At 28.6% G+C, this 27167-nt stretch overlaps 1 protein-coding gene across 3 annotated transcripts in view; it reads right to left on the minus strand.

Annotated features, from left to right (window-relative positions):
- The window catches only part of LOC142332105 (uncharacterized), a 528381-nt gene that overhangs the window by 72447 nt on the left and 428767 nt on the right, over positions 1-27167 (minus strand). For all 3 annotated transcript variants that reach the window (XM_075378327.1, XM_075378328.1, XM_075378326.1), the window contains one exon: positions 811-945. In XM_075378327.1, coding sequence (XP_075234442.1) covers positions 811-945 — 135 coding nt within the window. The remainder of the gene's footprint in view (positions 1-810; positions 946-27167) is intronic.

Consider the following 27167-nt stretch of genomic DNA (forward strand, 5'->3'; position numbering starts at 1 on the left):
GATCTTACGTAAAATTTTTCCAAAACTGTTTTTGAACGTTTTTACTGTTTAAAAATTATTTTAATAATCATTATTCACCTGTTTTTGTATTCCTTTATTGATTACAATTTTTTTAATGCTTTTATTTATAGTCGCAACAATTTAAGTGTAATGTAACTATACCGGTAAATGTGTAGCATTGAACAAACTCAGGCCGACCATTCCTGAGACGTTTGCTTAATAAAACCCAACCTACCTAAGATCTTGGTCAGGCATGGCATCTTCACACACAATACAAATCATTCAACTCATCCTCTGATGCAATACTTAACGGTGGTCCCGGAAGTTAAAAAAAACCTAAGAACACCGACATCCACCGATCTAACATTCAAATCCGGTTAAAAGTAACTGCCTTTATAAGGATTTGAATCTGAGAACGTCCACTTAGAAATCAGTTGAATTACAACGACGAATTTACCACCAAACCTATCAGGTGGCTTACTGATTACAATTGTTATGGTCTTTTTACTTTATTTTATGCAGGGTATTTTTTTTTTGTTTTCAATTATTTAAATATTTAATTATTTAAATATAAGGTTTTTTATAAAAATTATTTTTTCATAATTCAATCTGAATGTTAATCAGACTACTGTAAAAGTAAATGTTATTTTAAAAACGTACATAAATCTATGTTTATATTCTATTGTCCTTTACGAGTCATTAGGAATTTACAGTTTGATGTTAATCAAAGATTAACCTCCATGAAAATTTTTAAAAACTATGGTTAATTGAAAACATTAAATAAAAATTTACAATTAATTTATTACATACCTTAATAACTTTTTCGAATAATACATCAGCGGTTGTAGGCGAATTGCTACAAGGACTTCTTGGTAAACCAAGATCTTCATCGTCACTCTGTTCATCTTCTCTTCTACGTCGACGAACTGCATCTACTAATTCCGCCTGAAATTAAAGAAAAATTATAATAATAATTTTTATAATTAAAATATTAAGTTTGAGGTGATGAAAAATGAAAAAAAAAAGTTATTGTTTTATAAAAAAAAAATGATAGTGTTAATGAGATCAGAAGAATCATTGAACAATAATAAAAGATAAAATAAAATAGTAAAAAGTATTCGTATTTCCATGAATAAGTTTTTTTTAAATTATTCCCATCCTGAAACGTTTAAAATAATGAAAAATAATAAACATTAATAAAAAAGTATAAAGTAAAAAATTGACATTTTTGAGTCTGTATAGTAGAAGAAATAAGTAAAATTAAAAAAAGAATCTCACGGGACACCACATTTTTAAAAACAAAAAATATATAAAATTTTATTTCATTAATTTTTTTTTTGTCTTCAGTCATTTGACTGGTTTGATGCAGCTCTCCAAGATTCCCTATCTAGTGCCAGTCGTTTCATTTCAGTATACCCTGTACATCCTACATCCCTAACAATTTGTTTTACATATTCCAAACGTGGCCTGGCTACACAATTTTTTCCCTCTACCTGTCCTTCCAATATTAAAGCGACCATTCCAGGATGCCTTAGTATGTGGCCTATAAGTCTGTTTCTTCTTTTAACTATATTTTTCCAATTACTTCTTTTCTCATCAATTTGCCGCAACAGCTCTTCATTTGTCGCTTTATCCACCCGTCTGATTTTTAACATTCTCCTATAGCACCGCATTTGAAAAGCTTCTAATCTTTTCTTCTCAGATACTCCGATCGTCCAAGTTTCACTTCCATATAAAGCGACACTCCAGACATATACTTTCAAAAATCTTTTCCTGACATTTAAATTAATTTTTGATGTAGAAAAATTATATTTCTTACTGAAGGCTCGTTTCGCTTGTGCTATTCGGCATTTTATATCGCTCCTGCTTCGTCCATCTTTAGTAATTCTACTTCCCAAATAATAATAACTTCATTAATAACTTCTGATATTTTTTAATTTTTTTTTGTTATTTTTCTTGTTATTATTGAATTATTATTTATTGGAAATTTTTTTTTCAATCAGACGTTAATAATCTATATAAATAAAAATGTAAATGATCGTTTGTTCAAAATCCTAAATCTCCAAATATTCTTCGCCGATTACTTTGAAATTTTGATACAACGTTGCATTCGAATACGCGTGTGTTTTTATATACCTACTATTTATATAACTAATATGTCCCATCTGTGACAGGTAAAAACATGCTTTTTTCGAAAAAGAGTGTTATCTGTTGGACGTAAAAGCAACACACGCTATACTAAATATTTTACGATTCCATTTCAATGTTTCCGATATGTGTTTCCGCTATAGACTGTAGGACCGGTTTACGCGCGGGGAAAGGGAGAAAAGGAAAAATAATAAAAATAAAAAACTAAAAAATAAAAGGGAAGAAGGGAAAAATAGAAAAATAAAAAAGGGAGAAACGGGAAATGGAAAAGGAGAAAAAGGGGAAATAAGAAAATGATAAATGGAAGAAGGAAAGGAAAAGGGATAGGAAAGTAGGAAAATGGGGAAAAGGGAAAAAGGAGAAAGTGAATATGGTAAAAATGAAAATGGGAAATGGAGAAAAGGGCGAAGAGGAAAATGAAGAAAGGGTAAAAGGAAAAGTTTAAATTTATTTTGTGAAGTTCTGTAATGTTTAATTTGTTAATGTTTTATCAAACTTTCAATTGCGTTCATTTAACCTATATATACTCAAAGCATTGCCGGTTCTGCTAGTTATTAATAAAGCAATATATTAAAATTAAAAAAAAAAAAAAGTTAAAAACAAATAAAAGGAAATGAAGTCGGATTCGAACCGATGTGTCTTCCCCTAATAAGATTCAAATGTTTCATTTATTAAAATTTTATTTGGCTATAACTCTGAAACCAATAAAAATGAGTACCACTAATGATACATCATTGAAAAGTTCTCAATCAGAGCTTATTACTAGTTTAGAAAAAGTCAAACATTTAGAGTTTTTAGATTTTTGAGTTTTTTTTTACATTTTTGGTCAAGTCGATTGCAATTAAAAGGGGAGGTGCACAACTAGATGTTACAACAGTCCTAAATCCGAAATTTCAACATACTACGGCTAATCGTTTTTTAGTTATACGAGATATGTACGTACAGACGTCACGCCGAAATGGTCAAAATGAATTCAGGGATGGTCAACAAGGATATATTTCCGTTGAAATTTAAAACCGATATTTTCCGCGATCACAATACTTCCTTTACTTCGTAGAAGGAAATAAAAAAAATCTACGTAATAACGTATAAAATACAAACAATTACGGACCATTATGAAGTAAATATTCATGGAATATTTTGGATTCTGCTATACTTCAATGGAACCTGCTATACTTCAAATTTATATTTAAAACGAATGCTTAAATTTTATAGAACCTCGGCAAGATCTTAAATAGATTATGTTTTTGCCGTTTATTCCTCAATCATATGAATTATCCGTAACATACTGCATGCAATCCATAAAAAAAAAATTACTAATTCCTTCTGATACATTCCAATCTGGTCGTGGTAATTTATATAAATCTAGCCGTGGCATTTTAAATTCCAATCTAGCATTTTAAATTCCGATCTAGTCGTGGCATTTTAATATAAATTTTTGAGCCAATTTTCTGATCAACTGGATCAACTGAAAATGATTTAAATGTGTTGACTAAAGCCACAACTTCTGTACAATTTTGTTTACATTAAATATTGGTTCATGTTTTAACAACTTCTCTGAGTGTTCAAGGTCAGTGTATATTTTTTACGCTTGGCCTCAAACTTTGATCTATCGATTGCATTCGCTAAGCATCCGAGTAATTCTCAGTTTTTTCATCATTTATAGTTATTTTCAGCTAATAGCAACAGTAAAACACAACCGGTATAATCATCACAGATAAGAAAAATTAAAGTACAATAATTAAAAGTAAGAAAAATAAGGTATAGAATGAGGAGGAGAAGATAACAAGTAAAATATAAAAATGAAAAATTAAGGTAAGAGAAAAACAAAAAGACAAAAAGTGGAAAAAAATAATGAAGAAAAAGAAAAAAAATCTTGAAAAGCGACAATAGATAAAGGAGGGGAAAAAGAAGGAAATTAAGAAAACAAAAAGAATATAAAAAATATATATGTATGAATAATAAAAATAACAGAAAAATTTTAGGTAAAGAAAAAAAATTAAATGTGAAAAAAGAAAGTGAATTAACGGATTAGAATATTTTAAATAAATAAAATTAAAAGTAATATTTTTGTATCCCGTGATGAAATATCCAGTACGTAATATCAAGTGAAATAAAAACAGTAAAGATGTTTGTAAAAAAAATTTATTTAAAAATTTTATTCAAAATGATAATATTTAAATTGTAAAAAAAAAAAAAATGAAATGTCGTAAGAACCAAGAAAAACCAGTTTTATTATTATTTATAATGGTTGAAGCATAAAAACTGATACAAACATCTTAGTTTGTAACTTATTAACTGCAATAATACATAATATAAACCTAACCATATATATATATATATACAAAGGTCAATAAAGGTTACAATGGAGGTAGAAAGTTCAGGTGATCCACGTTAACGACTTAGTGTAAGTACTACTTAACGGAAAGTGGTTTCTGTAGAGGTGGCCTTTAAAGACTTCACTACATTGACGTACAACTAACATCGCCAACATTACACTAATATAAAGAAAACTATACGGGTAAGAGAATTTAACCGTTAAATTATAAGGTTTAATAAAATTAAAAACTGCCAAATATTGTTACTTAATTTATCATGTTATTAAAATGCATAGAAATTAAAATGTAAAACATTTTCAATTTATAAATTTGATTTTACCCTAAGATTTTTCTATAGCAAAATAAGTTATGTGTATTCTGAAAGTTTAAATAGAAAAAAGTAAGACAACTTTATTATAATCTCTTTTTTATGAAGGACGTTTTTTCCTAAAAAAATTCCAATGCTATTTTTCCCCAACATGTTTAATTTTTTTTTTACTTTCTTGTACGAAGTAAAGGAAGTATTGAAATCGCGAAAAATTTCGGTTTTCAGATTTCAACGGAAATATCCATTTTGCCCATCCCTGAATCCAATCTGACTAGTTACGGAGTGACGTCTATAGTACGTACGGATGTATCTCGCACGACTCAAAAATAATTAGCCGTAGAATGTGGAAATTTTGGATTTAGGACTGTTGTAAAATCTAGTTGTGCACCTCCCGTTTTGATTGCAATCGATTGAACCAAAACTATACAAAAAAGGGCACCTCCCGGAACCGTGCTCATTCTTAATTGGGGGTCTGGTTCCGGGAGGTAGAGAGAAAAAAACCATTCTATTATTATTATTATGTTCTCTCAATTATTAATTCATCTCTAACAAAGTTATTATCTCTAACTTCTACTTACGCTACGTTAATTTAATTTATTTATCTCGGATTTTGGCGGTTCTATGGCATATTTTTTTTCAATTGTTAAAAAATTAATTTTTCCACCATTTTTGGGGGGTCTTACACACTTTATTTACAAAATTGATATTTATATACATATATATTTGCATTTTAGTAAATCTTAAATTCGTGCTTTTCAACCAACCTTACACCGTTACTGCATAATGATCATAATTAAATTTTAATTTTGGCGACCATTGAGGTGAACTCGACCGGCCATTCGTGAATTTTCGTAATCTTCTAACGACCTTAATCCGAAATTCAAAATCAAAATTTTAAATAAAAAGTAAGTTCACACACATACGCATACATATTTTAATTTAATAACAAACTGTTGGTTCATTAAACGAAAATAGATATGATTAATAAAAAACTCACATTTATTATATAAATTTTAATAAACACAAGAATAAATTTTCATGATTTATTGAAAATTCTTTGAGCACGTACTTATGTACATCTTGAACGGAATGCAGAAACTCAGATTATTTTTTTAACATTTTTAGCATTTATTTAAAAATTCACCGACGGAATAATATATGAATAAAAGAAAACACTTTAATTGTATTTTAAATAACTTGGTGGGAAGATTTTTTTAAAAAGAATTCGGCATTTATTTTCTAGCTTGATGAATTAATTTTTTAATCCACCACAGAAGGTTGTACATGGAAATATAGAAATGGAATTTTGTAGCCTATGAAATATGCTATCCTAATCCGGGATTCGAACCTGGGACCCCCCAGATGAAAGCCGAGACTTTGTAACATTTTGTTACAGACAGAAGTAGATTTAATAAATCTTAATAAAACCCTTTCTTGTAATCCGAAGTATTATGTTGAATTATACGAGAACAGTTGTGGGTACTTTTTCGTTTTATTCCACCCAAAAATTCTTGACCAAATCAACTCAAATTCACTCAAAAATAATTATTTTGAAAAAAAATTTTTAGGCGAGAAAAAAGTAAAAACTTTTTTCAATTTTTAAAAAACTTTATTGATCAACAGTAATGTTTTGAGGAGTTAAATAATAAATTCAGCAATTATTGCATTACTGATTATTTAAATAATCAAAACATTACTGTTAATTGGTCGAGGTTAGCGAGCGAAGCAAGCGTTGGTTAAATTTTGTTAATTTATAAAGTTTATAAAAGTTTTTATGTATAAATTAACATAACTTAACTACGCTCGCTAACCTTGACTAATTAGCACGGTAATGTTTTCAGTATTTAAAATATAAATTCAGTAATTACTGCAATTATTTATCAGGCTAAGTTTTGTTAATCTATAATTATAAGCAATAATTGCTTATTGCATTTCTTGTTAAAAATTTTTTTTTTTTATAAATAAAAAAAATTCTTTTTTGGATGATTTGGGTGGCATTCATCGAAAAAGTAACCAGTTGTGTTTTCTGATTTGGTAGAAATTGGATATAATTTTTTTTTTTAAAGAAAAAATCTGATTGGACACTACATGACTTCCTTCTACGCCTATTAAACGCCTATTTGACGCCTATTAAATTACATATGTACATTTTTTCAAAATAAAAAGTACATAAATTTTAATATCATTCTAAATTATAGTTTTCAATTAATTTTAAATAATCAGATGTGTCACCAAATCTGTTGTGGACACCACATGATTTCCTTGTACGTCTACTAAATAGCATATTAACATTTTTAAAAGTACATAAAATTTTATTTCACTAATAACTTCTGATTTTTTTATTATTTGTTTATTATTATTGAATTTATTGTAAAACTTTTTTTTACCATCAGAGGTTAATAATAATTATTAATAAATCGAAAAAAAGTTAAAACTTGACTAGATGCTACAAAAGTCCTAAATCAAAAATTTCCACATCCTCCGGCTAATAGTTTTTGAGTTTTGCGAGATATATACGTACAAACAGTCGTCACGCCGAAACTAATCAAAATGAATTCAGAGATGGTCAAAACGGATACTTCCGTTGAAATCTGAAAACCGAGATTTTTCGCGATTCACAATACTTCCTTTTCTTTGTACAAGGAAGTAAAAATGGTTATTTAATTTTTTTTTTAGCAAAGAGAAAATATCATTTAACAATAAATATTTATGGACGCCAAACGAACAAAAATTCTATTTTTTTATCCTTTTTCTTTTTAACCTCCGGGACCACCGTTAGGTATTGCTTCAGAGGATAAAATGATAAGTAGAAAATACCATACCTGACCGGAATTCGAACCCGGGACCTCCGGATGAAAGGTCGAGACGCTACCACTCGCGCTACGAAGGCCGGAATTTTTTTGTCCTAAAAATTCTTTGTGACATTTTAAGGGAGTCCCAAGAGATGAAATTTTATTTAAGACGGGAATATATTTAAAAAAAAAAACTAATAAATATTTAATAATGATGACAAATTTAGCTTAAAATGCGTACAATTAAATAACTGAATGAAAAAGTAAAACTTTTTGTTTAGCCTGATATTTACTTATTAAATGTCTCATTATTTATAAAAAAAAATACTCGTGCTTAAAAATCGATGTACAGAAATAATTGAAACTTTTCTAAAAAATTCTCTCCCCCTCTTGTATCAGTATTCCGTTCTCATTCTTTAATATTCTCATGAAATACAATCTTTATTTCCGGAAACAAATATTATATAAAATAATCTTCGTAATTACAGAACAAATATATATGAAATAATGATTACACTGCACAATGCAATAAATTGAATTAGGTCTTAAAAAAACAGTTACGGATGAGTAGAGTAACAAGTAACAAAGTAGTTGTACAATAATTACTAGTAGAGATATCTAACTTTTTTTTTTAACTAAATGTTCAGTGTGAGAGAGTGCACAGTTCCGCATTACACAGAATATACCATTAATACAACAATGTAACACATCCGACCCGAGCTCAGCTAAGCTTAACCTCTCTAAATTACCTAACAGTTATTGTAATTCCCATTGAATTTACAGACTCAGAACAAAAAATTCTTAATAATGTAATAATAAAATAATTATATAATAAGAATTTCAACAATCTATATACAAACATTTTACATTACTATTTTATTTTACTTCAACGTTACGTAATTAATTCAATACTAGAATTTTTTTTTTAAATTGTTATACAAAAGAGTATATGTTACGGCTTAATATTTATGATATATATTCATAAATTAAATTTAGAATTTATTGAAATTTAACTTAATTTATTTATTTGTAATTTCCAATAATAAATAAATGAAACTAGCACAATACAATCATATCCTATATCAAAAATATCCAATAGAATATAAATGACTGATGTATGATGTTAAAGAGCCTATCTTTTCTGGAAAAAATAATATCAAATCATATTGGATTCTAGGATACCAAGGATTAGATAAAGGAAAAAAAGGATTAGATAAAATAAAAATCTGACGTGGACACCACATGACTTCCTAGTACGCCTATTAAATTACATATACAATTTTTTTTTTTTTTTAATGGAAAAGTACATAAAATTATATTTCATTAATAAGTTCCGATATTTTTTCATTTATTATTTTTTTTATTGTTGTTATTGAATTATTATTTATTGTAAATTTGTTACAGTCAGAGGTTATTAATTATTAATAAATCAATATATTTAAATTAAAAAAAAGCTAAAAAAAAGGAGATGAAGTTGGATTCGAACCGATGTACCTTCCCGTTGTAAGATCCAAATATTTTATTAATTAAACTTTTCTTTGGCTATAACTCTGGAACCAATGAAAATAAGTAACACTTACAATATATCATTGAAAAGCTCTCAATGAGGGTTTATTACTGCAGTTAACAAAAAGTCCAAAATCCAAATTGTTTTTGGATTTTCGGCTTTTTTGGACACTTTTGATCCAGTCGATTGCAATCAAAATGGGAAGTGCACAACTAGATGTTACAACAGTGCTAAATCCAATATTTCAAAATCCTATTTTAAATTACGGCTAATCGTTTTTGAGTTATACGAGACACATACGTCACGCCGAAACTAGTCAAAATGGATTCAGGGATGGTCAAAATGGATATTTCCGTTGAAATCTGAAAACCGAAATTCTTCGCGATCAAAATACTTCTTTTACTTCATAAAAGGAAGTAAAAAAGAGGGAAAAAAGGATTTAACATTCAATTTTGGACAAAACATACATGTTTAACCTACCCAGTATCATCAGTATTTTCGTTGAGAAGCTATTTGCTATAAATAAGGCCTGAAATATATATATTTTTTCTTTTTTCTGTTTACCCTCCGGTAACTACCGTTTAGATAATTCTTCAGAGGATGAATGAGGATGATATGTACGAGTGTAAATGAAGTGTAGTCTTGTACATTCTCAGTTCGACCGTTCCTGAGATGTGTGGTTAATTGAAACCCAACCACCAAAGAACACCGGTATCCACGATCTAGTATTCAAATTCATGTAAAAATAACTGGCTTTACTAGGACTTGAACGCTGTAACTCTCGACTTCCAAATCACCTGATTTGGGAAGACGCGTTAACCACTAGACCAACCCGGTGGGTCTGAAATATAATTACCCCAACATTTATATACGTATCTGTCTGCTCAGATTACACGAGTGCCTCACAGGCGATTAGTGACATGAACTCCAGACATCCTATTGCATATAAAATTCAGAGTGTTATTTTTCAAATGACTCAAAGTAATAAAACTGTGAGCTTCTGCTGGATCCTCAGCCAAATTGGAATTTAAGGCAATGAGCGCGCTGATAGTGCGGCACCAATCGCCTTGTCGCGAACGATCTTATCTATTTTCTGATGAGGGTAGTTCTTTATGACCGGTAAAGTGAATGGAATGCTACTATCAACAATAAACGTCGTTAAATTAAGAAACTGTGTAAACGTGGAAATCCTTATGGAGAAATAACCGTCGAGTGGAGGTTATTATTTTCCGTTTGCGAGTAGGGCACACTAAGCTCATTCATAGATATCTGAGGAGACAAACAGATGAACCCGTTTGTGCTACCTACCACTGCCAACTACCTGTGCACCACATCCTTATGGATTGAATCTGTTATGTGGTATTGCGTTGCATGTTTAAACAAAGGACTGACACGCGAAGTACGCTGGGGAACAATGTTACCTGATCTCTTACGATTTATCAAGGCTTTATATATTCAAATATTCGAGAGTAGTCAATAGTAACCTTTAGCTATTTATACCCTTTCGAGTGTGGCAGATGGTAATTGTATTGTTTTAATTTAAATTATTTATGTAATATTTCATTGTAATTTTATATAAATTTTTAGTTTTCAATTTTTAATCTAAAATTTATTTGTTAATTTTATAACATACAATGGAATAAGTTCTGACTGCTGAATCCCTCCCATGGCTTTTTACATAGCATCCGAGAGAACGTCTTCGAGAAACCTTTTATCCCAAACAACAGAAGAAACTAAGTCATCCTAACTTCGCTGAGGATTGGGAATACAAAGCTAACCCACGCCCACCTATTACGCGCCCTCCTCAGCAGAACTGCGAGGCGTGCAATGTAAAATAATCAATAAACCACCGGGTCTATTCATCGTTAATTAAACCTGAGTTCAACTGTGAAGAGTTTACTCAACCGGAAAAGATACATCAAAAGATTGTTGCGGTTTCTCTGTGATAGTGGAATGTAGAACTTTGGCGGTTTTGCTTACGTGAGATCTCTTACGGAGTATTGTGTTGCGCAGTGAAAATAGTTTACCGTTCATGTTCCTGTTTGGATATCTTTAATGTTTGGTGTTTATTGCCTGATTATTTATGGACATTTAGTTCGCTAATGACTCTTATCCGTTGATGCAATTATAAACAAAAAAAGGAAAAGAACTCTAGAAATAATAAATTTATAAAAAGCAGAAGAAGCGAAAATCTTAAAACATGTATATTTTAAATCATAATTTTCCCGAGAAATGGATCGGTCGTCGAGGTCGATATTCCTGGACACCAAGAACGCCTGATCTAACACCTTCAGATTTTTTCGTTTGGGATGAACGAAAGATATTGTATTCAAAATAAAAATACATTCTAGTGAGGAATTAATTGTCCGTATTATGGATGTTGTTGATCAATTTAAGAACACCACTGAAAAACTAAAAAGAACAACAAAAGCAGTATAGAAACGTGTCAAGAAATGTGTAGAAAAAATGGCGGGCTCATTTTTGAACATTTATTTTATAATGGTTATGAATAATGAATGTACCATTTGGTCTAGTTTTCTGTTTATAAATAAAATACAAATTATTCTAACCTTTTTTTGTTTCGTTCAACTTATCTCACAAGATTTTGTTCAGAATTATATTTTCTATAAGTTTTATGAAACGTTTTATGTGTTAATTAACCATTTAACAAATTTATTGTATATTAAACATAAAAATCCGAGTTTTTTACCCTAATTTATTGGTTTTCAACCCAGATTTCTCAAAAACTGCCACAAACACAGTTCTGGGACCTATTTTACTCGGGTTTTCAAGTCAAAAACCATAAAAAAATCACGAATTCTGTCCATTAATTAACTCCTAAAAATTTCAATTTCACTAGTCGTACGTAACTCGCAGACAAAGCATTTTAGGAAATATGTTTATATGAATTTTTTTCATTATTTTTACGAGTAGAATAGGTTATGAAAGTCCCGGAAGAACGTCGTGGTACACTCTGTATAGTTTATTAATTTTTATTTACCGATCATAATAAATTTATTTATATATATATAATTTATTATTTCCTCAATAATAATATATGGACTCTCTGTTTATATATTTATAAAAATGTTAACAAATGAAATCAGATGGAAATTTTAAACAATTACTACTACTAGCCAATGGTATTTTTGTTAAAAAGAAAGCACTGGTTCATTATTTTCTGGAATTACTCAACAAACATACTTTCCCTTTTTTTTGAGAAGAACGAAAATCTTTGTTTTTTTTATTTTTTTTAAAGAGATCTTATGTTATTAATAAATAATCCAACAAATTACAATAAGAATACATAATTAATAAATATTTGGAAAGGAACAAGATAGAAAGAAGAAATGTAAATAAATAAAAAGAGTAAGATGTAAATAAAAGATAATTTGACAGTACTAGTTATAAACAAACAAACAAGATATAAAAAATTTAAAAAGAGCTTTATTAGTATTTGTACACGCTATATATATATATATATATATATATATATATATATATAATCTAGTAGCTATTTAACAGTTTAATAAATAATTTAACAGTTTTCTTTTTTTAACTGAAACATTAAGACAACATGGAAAATCTACAACACCACTATATATAAAAATACAGTAGCTACATAATAATGTGTTGGAAAAAAGTGAAAGAATAATGAACGAAAAAGAGAATGGTGGAGGAGGAGTGAAATATAAACGTATAAAAAAGAGGTGAAGTGAGGTTAAAAAAAAGCTGGAATAATTGGATTGTACAAAAGAGTTCACTTTTATATTTAACAATCCGACATTTAGAGACTGTACTGTAACTAATATTCAGTGATTCAGGCAGCCTGTAGCTATTGCAACATGAGAAAGTGTTTTTTCCGTCTTCTGTTTTTTCATTAAAAGAGTTAAGCAATAATTTACTAACAAAGTGTGAACTGTAAAAGTAGTTAATTCCTTATAAAAGTTTGCTGTTAGAATGGTAATCTTATACACATACACACACATAAACACATAAATAAAACAATAACAAATACTTCTGTGTAATATTAAAACTGTACGCTTTGAATGTTTTTCATAAACATAAATTTATATAAATATATACATTGTATAATTGAATATACAGAGTGAATCACGAAGTTTTCCCTGGATTTTCATAACCTACTCGTGAAAATAATGGAAAAAGCACACATATACATATGTCCTAAAACGCTTCTTCGCTAGAATTTTTGCTATCCTGTTGAAATGAGGTTATACTGAAATTTTTATAACATTAATTAAGAAAATCGAATAAAGTAGGTGCTAGAACCGTATCTGCAGTAGTTTTTGAGAAATCTGTGGTGAAAACTAATAAATTGGAGTAAACACCCCTGTTTTTTTATGTTTGACGTACAATAACATTTTTCTTGTATTATTTCCTAAAAGTTTTTTAAAAGGTTTATATGTTTATTTCCCATTTAACAAAGATATTGTGCGTCAAACATAAAAAAAACAGGGGTTTTTAACCATAATTCATTTGATTTCACTCCAGATTTCTCAAAAACTACTGCAGATACGGTTCTGGAATCTATTTTATTCGACTTTTCAGGTCAAAAACCTAATAAATCAATAATTTTGCTCCTTAATTAATGTTCTAAAAATTTCAGTATAACCTCATTTCAACAGGATAGCTGAAATCCTAACGGATTCTTTCATTAGCCAAAACTCGCTAACGAAACATTTTAGAACATATGTATATGTGTGCTTTTTTCATTATTTTCTCGAGCAGAGGTCGTTATGAAAATCCCAGAGGAACTTAATGATATATATAAATATATATATATATTGTAGAATATATAAAACATGTGCATTGTACATTTATATATCTTCCAGAATTCTACAAAAAAAAATCTAAGAGATGGAGAGAGAGCGCGCACGCGCGCACACACACACACACACACACACACACACACACACATATATATATATATATATATATATATATATATATATATATCCAAAAACATTATTAAACAATCATTATAATATAGAAAAAATAAATATATTAAAAGAGAAATAAAGTCATTAAAAACATTAAAAGGAAAAAACATTAAAAACAGGAATAGGAAAAACTAGACATAGCCAAGAATTTAGACATCTCGATGAACTTATAAAGAAAAATGGGTTAGAATAATTTGCAATACAAAATAATACAGGTTCAAAAAATAAAAAATATTACGGAATTATTAAATAAAATACATACAATAAAAAATGTCTACGAAATACCTGAATATCAAGATATTATAATGTAATTATAAAACCTAAGAGTTATATGGATGCGAGCCATTAAATATAAACAAAAATATAAAAAAAGGAGTTAAGGAAAACAATTAGAAAAATATTAGGATAAGGACACATTTAAATTTACAATTAATAATGAAATACAGAGTGATTCACGAAGAATGTAACAAACTTTCAGAACATACTGGTGAAAATATATAAAAAAGTTCATTCGCTTAACGCTTTGGAAACGCTTTGTTAACGAGAGACGGCTGGCGAAAAATTTCGCCCTGATTTCTGCGCCTTCGGAAAAATTAAACCAGACTGTTTAATTCATGGGATCCAAACTAAAAAGTAAATTTAGTGATTTTAAAAGAAATATCTGAAAAATTGAAAAAGAAAATAGTTCACAGAACTGTATATCAAAAACGGAATGATGAAAACTTCTGGACTTTGCTGTGCCGGGAGCAAAATAATCTCCTTATTTCATTGAAAATTTTATTTTGAAAACAAATATTTTATCGAAAAATTTCTTAATTAATTCTAGATAATACAATATCCTACTTCAAATGACATCACTTGGAACAAAATAAAAAGAAAAGGTAGATTGTGAATAGGGGTAACTCTGGAACAGTCCACAAATAATTACTAAAAAAAATTATTTCCAATTTTTAAGTTCTATACGAATGTTAAAATTTATACTTCTGTTCCTCCTTTTATGTTATAAAAATAAAATAAAACTATAAAATAAGAACTGTCTAGTTCTTCTTACTCATTATAAATTTAATTAATGACCTCATACATTTCTGTACTAATAGGTTACTTAGTCATACGTTCTGATTTTTCTTTAATATCGATCGGTGTTAAGGAAATTTCTTCCTAAGAATCCGACATAATTAACAAAAAATCCCTTTCGGCAAACAGGAAGGCGGAGGTAGATTTCACAAGTACTAGGTAGGGGATAAAAAAATTTCCACCTTTAAGTAAAGAACAACTTCAAATTTACTCAATTCGACAATGGTTGTATGTGAAAAACGTTTTACATTTTTAGCATACGACAAGCCCCATCTTAAAATTCCAGTAAAATTTTGGTCATCCCTTGCCGTAAGGGTTAGTCATATCAAAAATTGTTTCAGACAAAGGTTTTAAGTAATGTTTAGAGGACAAACGACCACCTTAAACCGATTAATACTGTGCCTATTAAGGTAATTATGGTTTTTTTTGTCTTCGAAACCCTATTTTTCCACCCACTGGGCCAATGGTTGGTTATATCAAAAACCTTTACTTAGATAAGTTTTAGGCCCTTATGAAAGAACAGTAAGAACTTTAAACGAATTCGATATTTTACTTTAAAAAAAGGTTTTAGCCCGTTAAAATGGTTCAAAAATTTGTTAATTCCCCAATTAGACGATGATGACCAAAATGGACGCCATTATTATCAGCAATACGGGGCACCACCTCACTACCGTCTAAAAGTCCGAGATTTCTTGATGTTCGATTCCCCCAGATCGGTGGATTGGTCGTGAAGGTTTAATCGCGTAACCACATCGCTTCCTGACCCACCGGGTTGGTCTAGTGGTGGGTCTAGTACTGCGTTGGTCTTACCAAATCAGCTGATTTGGAAGTCGATTGTTCCAGCGTTCAAATCCTAGTAAAGTTAGTTATTTTTACCCGGATTTGTATACTAGATCGTGGATACCGATGTTCTTTGGTGGTTGGGTTTCAATTAACCACACATCTCAGGAACGGTCGAACTGAGACTGTACAAGACTACACCTTCATTTACACTAATACATATCATTCTCATTCATCCTCTGAAGTAATATCTGAACGGTAATTACTGGAGGCTAAACAGAAAAAAGGAAAGGAAAGCGACATCGCTTCCTAGGTTTGACCCCGCTAGATTTTTTCTTGTGCTGTTTCATTAAAGATTGAGTTTTCTGTACCACCTTTGCCTGCTGATCTTATTTAGCTATGACTTCAAATTAACGCCGTACTTTGAGCAATGGTGGTTCAGTAGGAAGAATGCCTATCTAAAACAACGCCGCAGCTGTAGAGGTAATACTCGACTTGCTGGCTACAGTCTGGAATGAAATCGACTTCAGGTGGGATGTATGCCGCATTACAAATGGAAGCCATTTCGATACAAAGTGAATGGTGGGTGACAAACTTGATGTGTTTTTCTATGAAATGAGACTTCAACCGAATCTGTCAGTTATCTCAGTAAATGCTTATACGCTTTTAAAGTTGTAATTACTTTTTGAATCATTCTGTATATTATTAAATGATGACATTGAAAAAATCATTATTATTTTTTAATTTTTAAGTTATTTAAAATTTTACGTCTTTTTATAAATAAATATTAAATATATAAATAATCTGATCCACTAAGTACAGAATAAAATTAAATTAGATAGGATAACACCTTATATCATTATATATACACAAGAATACTTTCATGATTTTCTCGCATCTTCAGTTAATTCAATCTTTTAATCGTTCACGTAAAATTACATATTATAAATACCCTACATTAACAAAATAAAAACTTGATAAATACAATAAGACAAAATTTGTTAAAACTTCAAAATCAATTTAAATCAAAAATGAATTAATTTTTTTTCCTTTTAAATTTAAGATTTAAAATCAGATTAAAAGTTAAAGTTAAAAATTCCATATATACACACATATACTCATTCGTTTTTAACATATTTATCATTTTAACTTTTAATTAATATTTTTATTAATTGACCACATATTTTTATATATGGAATTTTTAACTAAAATTTCTTTTAAAATTTAAAAGGAAAAAAATTAATTTCATTTTGATTTGATTTTAAAGTATACATCCAAAGTTTTAACAAATTTTATTTTATTGTATTTTTCAAGATTTAATGTTGTGTATTTATAATATGCAATTTTACGTGAATTAAAAGACTGGATCAACTGAAGATGCGAGAAAATTGTGAAAATACTCTTGTGTATATATATATATATATATATATATATATATATATATATAAAATGATATAAGGTGTCATCATCCTATCTAATTTAATTTTAATCTGTACTAGGTGGATATGTTATTTATTTATATTTGTATAATAGTACAGCGGAATATGAGTCCAAAAATTCACTTTAAAAAATACATATATGTATACAAAAGAGTACATGAAGTCCTTATATACATAAAGGACCTGAGAGCTAATAAAACAGTAACATAATTTTAATCATATCCAATTTTTAATAAAATTTATATTTACAGATAAATTCCTTGAAAATTAAAATTTTACCGAATAATATCACACAATAAGAGCTCTAAAAAAAAATTTACATAATTATTATATTCTATTTTCTATTATACAGAGTTTTATCAAGAGAAAAATACCAAATTTGGAATTATAAAGGTTTTGAATGTATCTATAGACAAGCTAATTACAAATATTACATACCGGTTAAGTACAAAAGTAAATTTAAGGATTTATTTAAATTACATAATACCGTATTATAGAATTTTAATAAAAATAGAATAAAAAACTATTTGATAATTTCTATATTATATATGGACGCATACGAAGATACACAATTGTATCTATTTTACGTATGCCAGAAATGTCCTTGACATTTCCTACAGGAAGGACATTGCCTGTTATGGACCAATGCTTTATATAACGTGAAACAGGATATTCGCTGTGTTACAATGATGTGCATTTTAATGTCAAACACTGAATGATAACTCCTCCTTTTATTAAAAAACAAAATTACTGGAATCCGACATACATATATATGAATGATATGATGCAATGAATTCCACGCTAGTCGATTTTGTAAAGTAATATTGTATACAAAAATCATGTAACACTTTTGAAGTGGAAATAAAACAATGTAATATATAAAAAAATGCTGGAAAATGTTATTTTTAATCTTTCTATGCATTTACTTAGAGTTTAAATTTTATTTCACCAAAAAATCATATTTTACGTCCGAATTTAACATTTTTATTAAAAACAAAAAAAAAAACGCTGAAGAATTGAAAATGAATTTAAGAAAACAGAGAAACAAGTTACAAAGATATAAAAATAAAAAACCACAAACTATTGAATATAAACAAACAATAAAGAATAAAGTTCTATTTGTTTTAGGTAGATTTCTCATAAGAATGCTATCTATTGTAAAGGGTACCATGATTCAACTTCCGGAAAATTTCGACATATCTTCGGGTTTCACATCCCCCCAGATCCAAAAACCACTGTCAGTTCAATTTTCCGCAATCACTTTCAAATTGTTTCCTAAAAATAACTCGACCCAAAATCTCGGTAGAGTTCGGTAACGTCCAAAGTTCGGACCATGAGGTATGATGTTTTTTGTCTTCAAAACCCCATTTTTTCCACCCCGTGGGCCAGTGATTGGTGATATCAAAAACTTTACTGAAATCCGTTTTAGGCCCTTATCCAAAGTATAGAAGAAACTTAAAACAAATTCGATATTTTACATATTAAGAAAGTTATGCCGATTTTTTTTTTTTTTACTGTTTTTTTCGGTCATCCCTTGCCGTAAGGGTTGGTCATATCAAAACTTGTTTCAGACAAACATTTTAGGTAATGTTTAGAGGACTAACCAATTAATGACAACTTTAAACCGATTCTATACTGTGCCTATTAAGGGAGGTATGATGATTTTTGTCTTCAAGACACCATTTTCCCACCCTCTGAGCTAATGGTTGGTAATATTAAAAAACTTTACTTACATAAGTTTTAATACCTTATCCAAAAAATATATTAGGAACTTTAAACGAATTCAATATTTTACTTAATAAGGAAGTTATAACGATATTTTGTTTTTTTCGAAAAAGCCCCCCCCCCCGCCATTTCCGTTTCCATGGACCGATTTTGGCTGTTAACGAACTCGAACGAGATTTTCTGACGAGTTATTTTTAAGGAACAATTTGAAAATGACTGGCGCAAAATTACCGCAGTTATCGTGTCCACAAGAAAGTGAAATATATATATATATATAAACTTTTGAGGTGCCGGTGGTTTTGGGATCTGGGGGATGTGAAACGCAAAGATATATCGAAATTTTCCGGAAGTTGAATCATGGTACCCTTTACAATAGATAGCTTTCTTATGAAATCGACCTAAAACATAAGATTGTCCAAAAATATAATAAAATAAATATTTTGTAAATTGGGGGTTTTACCCATTTACAACCCCTTAAAATTAGATAATTCATTCGGTTTGAAAAATAGATATTTTACATAAAAATAAAAACAATATATTATTTTTAATTAATAAAGATATTTTTCTGATTTTCAAGTCTATTTAAAACTATAACCTCATTTATATAAGCGTAAACAATCGGAACTTTAACTATTAAATATCACGTCATTATTTTCCACTCATTTAAATACAAAGTGATGCGTTGATATTAAAGTGTAAGCTGCCCTATCCTATTCGAATTGTATTATAATATAATATTATATTTAAACTTGTTTTTCATTTTATAATTTATTATAAGCGTCTACTCGACTATTTGTTAATCGATTTAAAAAAATAAAATACCATTTTGTTCAAAATAAAAGGCTTAATATTTTAACAAACAACATAAATTTTGATAACACTAATATTTATGGAGATATAACGAATTGAAAAATAAACACGGCCGCCATTTTGTAATTTGCCAAAGTATTTAAGTCCTGATTTTTTACTACTTCTAAAACTTTATTACCCTGACGATTACCAAATATTAATGTGATTCCTCAATCCGAACTTAAGATAAAATTTTATAAAAACTAAAAAAATTGGCGGACAAGGGCGAGAACGAAGGAGAAATTACAATTTCTTTTGTTTGTTTAGTTTTACAAGTAGAATCCGAAAAAATATGTTAGCCCACCATTTTAGAAACACTCTGTATATCTTTTTAATTTACATTATTTTTACAACGTTTATTATAAAAAATATAGAAATATCTTATCTTTTTCATATCTGGTTAAATTAAAATCTGATGTAAGCGAAATTATCACAAATATGCGACGTTTCACATAATAGTCATATAACTACGAGTATTAAATTACAATGAACAAGTACATTTTTTGACTGATCATTTTTTTCTTTAAATAAATCTAATTCAAATAGATAATTTAATAGTAAAACGTTTTAACGAAGAAGAAACATATTGATGAACTGCGGACATAATTTGAGAGTTCGAATTCTTTATTAAATTAAATATTTATGTACCATAACCATAATGATTGTTGGCGAACTACAGTGGAGTCAAATTTTACACCCAAAAATGACGTAGCCATTTACAAATATAATAAACTTTCCATGCCAAGCTATCTGGGTGAATTGAGGAATGAAGTGGTTTACCGTTGCTTTTTCCATGCAGTCAAATATATGTATATAACATCGTACCAGCTCACCAAAATATACGTATTATTTAGCCTTACATGGACACCTTTATTTTGTTAATCACCACAACAATTTGTATATCGAATAAATAACATTACTTTTTATATAAATAATAATACTGCTTATACTTCCGTAGAATCTCAGTTTTTTATCCTGAAGGTCTCTGGTTCAAATACCGGTTAGACATGGCATTTTTCATATACTAAAAAATTTTAATTCCATATTAATATGCATAAACTTCGAGCTTTTTTTTCTTTTTCCTGTTTAGCCTCCAGTAACTACAGTTTAGATAATTCTTCAGAGGATGAAGGAGGATGATATGTATGAGTGTAGTCTTGTACATTCTCAGTTCGACCATTCCTGAGATGTGTGGTTAATTGAAAACCCAACCACCAAAGAACACCGGTATCCACGACCTAGTATTCAAATCTGTGTAAAAATAACTGGCTTTACTAGGACGCTGGAACTCTCAACTTCCAAATCAGCTGATTTGGGAAGACGCGTTCACCACTAGACCAACCCGGTGGGTTATAAACTTCGAGCTTATGATAAATAATTCATCCAACAAGCCACATATGTTTTATATATATATATATATTATATATATGTATGTATGTCATAACCATTAAAAAAAGGATGGCAACAATGCGTTTTATATATATATATATATTACGTAAACTTAGAAGGAGAATATTCACAAATTATATGGTTTGATAGTTGTTTGTTAATTAAGTATCACTTTTAAATATTGAAATTAATGAAAAAAAAAAGACTATCCGCAGTAAGTGCGTCAAAGGGACGAATAGTTTATCTTGATCCCAAAAATCCCTTTTTTTTATAACTCCGGTTCCTGTGAACAAATTCGCTTGAAAATCATTAGGGTACTATTTCTACTAGGTTTATATTATCTTACAAAGTTTCATCATAATCGGTTAAAAATTGCGCCCAGTAAAACTAAAAAAAAATTAAAATGCACCCAAAAAAATATTTCTTGCCTTTAACTCCGGTTTGTGTAAACAGATTCGCTTGAAAATCAATAGGGCTGTATTTCCAATAGATTTACATCACCTCAAGTGTTTTTGTCAAAAACTGTTAAGATTTGCGTTCGATAGAATGGACGCAAAAATCTTGTACATATATACATATGCATATAAACATTGCAGAATCGTATTCAGGAGAAAGAAAAGAAAATAGTTTACGGGCCCCGTCCCTCCGACAGTACCCCATAAAATTTGACCGGCCGCAACAAAAATCTATTAAAATGAATATATATTTTGAAGTTTTTAGCGTAATTTTTGAACGAAGTTTTTATTTATTATTTTTTTTTTTTTTTTTTAGTTTAAAATTTTCCTTAAATAGGAAAAAATGTATATGCAATATTACACCGTACATATAAATAAATGTATATTTATTTTAAAATAAATAAATATTTAAATATATTACATATATCGAAAACAAAAAGTTGTTAAAGCGCCCAAAACTAAACACTTTTAAATAAACTCACCCAAAATCTGTAACATCCACCAGGAGAATACTGTTGTTGTTGAGTAGTATTATTATTATTATTAGTATTTAGAGAAGGTGGAACGGATGTTGAATGATGTTCCGGTGTCCAAGTTATACGAAGTTTCATTTTTTGTTTATATATATATATATATATATATATATATATATTTTTTTTTTTATTTTATGTGTATAAATAAGTAAAAATTATCACTTAAAAAACCTCGCATTGATTTTTTTTTACTTAAATGAAAAAAAAATAAAAAACACTATTTACAACAAAATAAAAAACCAATCACTAAAGCACAAAACACTTATTTCATAATAGAAATAAACAATATTATTATTAAAATAAAACAGCTACTTTTTTCCTAAAATAAATAAGATAAAAAAAAAAGTATGCAGTACAGAATAAACACACAACACAAAATTAATAAAATTTATTTTTAGGTTAAAAATTATAAAAAAAAAAAGATTAATAATTTTTTTAATTATTTTTATAAAATTAAATAATTTTACTAAAAAAAAAAAAAAAAATATTTAAAAGAGTTATTAATATCTGAATGTTTAATATTATTATTAACTGTTTTTAAAGTAAATCAATGAAAAAAATGTTTAAAATATTTTATAAGTATTATTTAATTATTTTTTTAACGAAAAACTTAGTTTAAATTTATATTAAATTAAAAAAAAAATTCATTATAAATTTAAAATCATTTCAAAATAGGAAGAAAAATTTTTAAGAATTAAAATTAATTTTTTTAATTATTATTATTTAAATATATTTTTTTTTAAATTCACGTAATTTTATAAGACTCATAATGTAGATGTATTTATTTTAAAATTGAAACCGATTAAATTTATACCAACAAAAAAAAACTTAAAAAAATTAAAATAACGCATTAATACGGTGTACACAGTCATATCACACTTAAGAATAAAATAGATATAAAACAAAACGGTTGGTGAAACTGATGCTGAAAACACCGACATTCAGTTAGGTTGCTATGGAAACTAAGATTGAGGAACTAATATAACCAAACGGAGATGGTGTTGATCATTACTAAAGAGCAAGAGTGCAAAGCAAAACATTACTGTAAAACCTGTATAAAGGATACAGGGAAATGTACCTACCGGTTAATGAGACTAGGGTTAAAAAATATGTAGTGGGGATAAACACAGTACGACAGAGAATGATGAAAGCATCGTATTGTTGTCTGTAGACAGAACCAGATGGAGCAACAACAATTATTGTGATACAACATACGGTATTACAAATTAAATACTCCGTATCATAAACTTTGTTCCTTATTTTATGACCTCATTGTCTACGAAGATCTCTAACCGAAATAAATTTTAGAAACGGCAAATAATATGATAATACAAACGTGATAATAATTTATGCTTCTATTTAACATTTTTGGATACAACTTCTATCCGTTGTTTTTATTTATAATCCAGAGATCACGAAAAGTAGGTGAATAAAATTTTATTTGGTTCAAAAGTATCCCGTAGGTGCTGTACTTGTACGTAACATAAATTTGACTTACATTTATACCAAGAGCCGTTTTAACAATAATTCTAACTGACAACTGATAATTTAAAATGTTATCAACAAGAGAAAGTTATTTATTTATAAATATTACAAGTCGGTCAGAGTTTGCTTCGCTCACCCTTTCCATCAATTCAGGAGGTTCCGCCCTCTGGATTCCACTGTATTGATTATTCTCATGCTTGTAAGAATACTGAAGACTAAAGTACAATTTACAAAAAAACTATCAACAAATTGTAATTTCTTCAGAGCAACAATTTGGTGAGGACAGGACTTCAAACCGAATCATCTGAAATATGCCTGTTTCAAAATAGTCGACTTCCACCTTAAAATAGCTGGTTACCCTCACTGGCGCCTCGCGTATAGCACCCCCTCTATTTTCACTTGATATTATCGAAGACGTTTAATAATAATAATGAGTCCTTTTTTCTTTAATTCTTTCTTTATACTTGTACAATATATAATCCTTAAGCTTAATGTCAGTAGCCATCCTCAGTTTTTAAAAAACATTCAAAAATCTTTGTATGGAACTGTGCGCTTCACAGTTCCAGCGGCGTGGTCATTGGATGTTGTGAGCATGCGCACATAGGAAGCTGCACTTGAGACTACGAGGGAGGGATAGCACTGTCGCTCCCGCAGTGCCGACCCTGGCGTCCTGGTGGAAGGTAGTTTTTTTTTTTACTCCGTGTGTGTTGTGCTTAAAAACCGTGTATCATATTCTTGAATGTGATAAAGTGTAGAATTACATTATTATCCTGTTTTCAGCTATTCTAACTGATTCATTTTTTTTGGGGGTTCTTTTATTTTACAGAAAACTTTAACCTTTTATACATGTTTTTCGTCGTTAGGCCAAAATATAATATAGTATATATATATATAGAATGTTCCTGCAGGAGATTCTGAAAGAAGGCACATACAGTTGCCCATTCGAGAAACACTGACTTATCAAGTGGAAACCTGCCACTTGAAGTGTCTGCCCCTGTGACTTTTATTTTCATTGAAAAAAGTAATTTTAAGTGGAAGCTGAGGAATGCTTGAAAATGAAGAGCAAATAAAAGGTTGTATACAGTACACTACAGCACTTTTAAAAGCTTCTCAAAAGAGATATCGAAGGAAACAAAGAGACCTTTTTTAGTAAAAAAAATAGATGACACAAGACATATATATAATTTTATAATCAAATTTTGTATTTTCGAATTCAAAGACCTAAAATGTTTAAAAAAATACAAAAATCCGGATAGGATCAACTTTTTTTTTTTATTTATATCAAAAGTTTCCCTTTCTTAGAAATCGTGACTATTAATATGTAAAAAAGTAAAAAGACTATTCTTTAATATTCATAACACAACTTAATCAATAAGACAAGAAATTTTGTTTAATAGTATGCCTTGGAAAAATCCATAAACTTTAGAGATCAAACCCCAATTATGTTACATGTTTAGTAACTACAAACTGCTATACATTAATTCAATCAATAAGGCGATTCTAGAATAAGTTATAAAAAATAAATTAGGAAACAACTTTTACAAAATGGACTTATATTTAAAAGAAAGTAGACCAAGCGTAGGATCTTAGATTAATTTGTCACACATCACGTACAATGACATTGCACGTAATAAAATACACCTTCTTAATCATTAAAAGTTTTTTTAGCATACCCACACATATCTACTTTTAAATCTGTAAACGATTTGTTTATTTATTACTTGGATTTTTCCAATTAATTAATTTTAACCTACAGCAATTAAAAAAATTTTTACTTTTAACAATCTAAATATTTGAACAAAAAATATAATGAGTTTCATCCCCCTCAAATAAATTTAATTAGAGAAATATTTACATTTTCTTTTTATTCGATGGCAACCTAAGGAAAAAGAGGGTATATGATATGATTCGTATACTTCCTACATAATTAATAATCCACTATTCAACAAAATCCTGTTAATCTAAACAAAAAGTATAGTAGTAAGGCAAACTGGATTGGTTACTTGTAGATTTTACTAACCGTTTAACCATAAATGTACTCAAAATTAATAACTTCCAACTTACAAATAATTAAACATTAATTGAAAATAATTAATAACAACGATAGTTATGTCTGAAACTTTCTTTTGGAAATATATACCTTTTTTTCCTGTTTAGCCTCTGGTAATTACCGTTTAGATAATACTTGAGAGGATGAATGAGGATGATATGTATGAGTGCAAATGAAGTGTCACTTCAACTATTATAGAGTGTTAGTCTCAGTTTGACTATTCCTGAGATGTTAATTGTTAAGAGGTTAATTGAAACCCAACCACCAAAGAACACCTGTATCCACGATCTAGTATTCAAATCCGTGTAAAAATAACTGACTTTACTAGGACTTGAACGCTAGAACTCTCGACTTCCAAATCAGCTGGGAAGATGCGTTCAACACTAGACCAACACAGTGGGTTAACATAATTATATCTAAATTATTTCCACAATACTGTTTACTTCGTTAGGGAAAGCAAAATAAAAAAAATTCTTCTATTTGGGGGAAATTTACATGTAATCAAACTGAATTTCACCTACTGGGACAACGCAAGCGAAGCAATGAGTAATACAAGAGAAATCTGAGAATCAACCAGTTAATACTTTTTACTTAAATGGATTATGTGTAGGAGCAACAAGAAGCAAACATATTTTATTTTTATGAATAAATTAAAAATTAATATAATCCACCTTACCAGCACGTTGATATATACTCTAGATCTTTCAGCTTACTTGGAAGCCATCATCAGGAGTTAAAAATACATTTAAAGTCAAATTTTTTTTAAAATCATAGTTAAAATTTAAAAATTTAAGTATACTAGTAGATCCTGGACAACCATGACGGTTTTTACATTTTAACTATGATTTTTTATATTTTAAAATTTAAATGCATTTATTTTAACTCCTGATGACAGCTTCCAAATAAACCGATAGAACTAGAGTACATATCTTCATGCTGGTAAGGTGGATTATATTAATTGTTAGTTTATTCACTTAACATATCAACAGTACCACGTTTGAGAAATTATTATATCTTTGTAAACTTTTAAATATTTATTTTCCTTGTTTATTTATTATTTGAATTTAATATAAATATTAGTGAATTTTAATGGTGATAATTATTTTCATAACTTAAGTTTTAAATAAAAATTTTACTAAGCATTAATATAAAATTTTTTAGTCCACTAAATCCTTGTATAAAATGGATTTTATTGAAAAAACTAAAGAAAAATTATCTTTATGCAATTGCTTATCTATGTGTTTACAGTGAAGGCAATTGAAAGTAGTCATTAAATACACCTATAAAGAGTATACTCAAATATTTTATATGCTTTAGGTTGGCTCAAATACTTC

This window comes from Lycorma delicatula, chromosome 11, assembly GCF_047948215.1.
Source record: "Lycorma delicatula isolate Av1 chromosome 11, ASM4794821v1, whole genome shotgun sequence".
In the NCBI taxonomy this organism is placed as follows: Eukaryota; Metazoa; Arthropoda; class Insecta; order Hemiptera; family Fulgoridae; genus Lycorma; species Lycorma delicatula.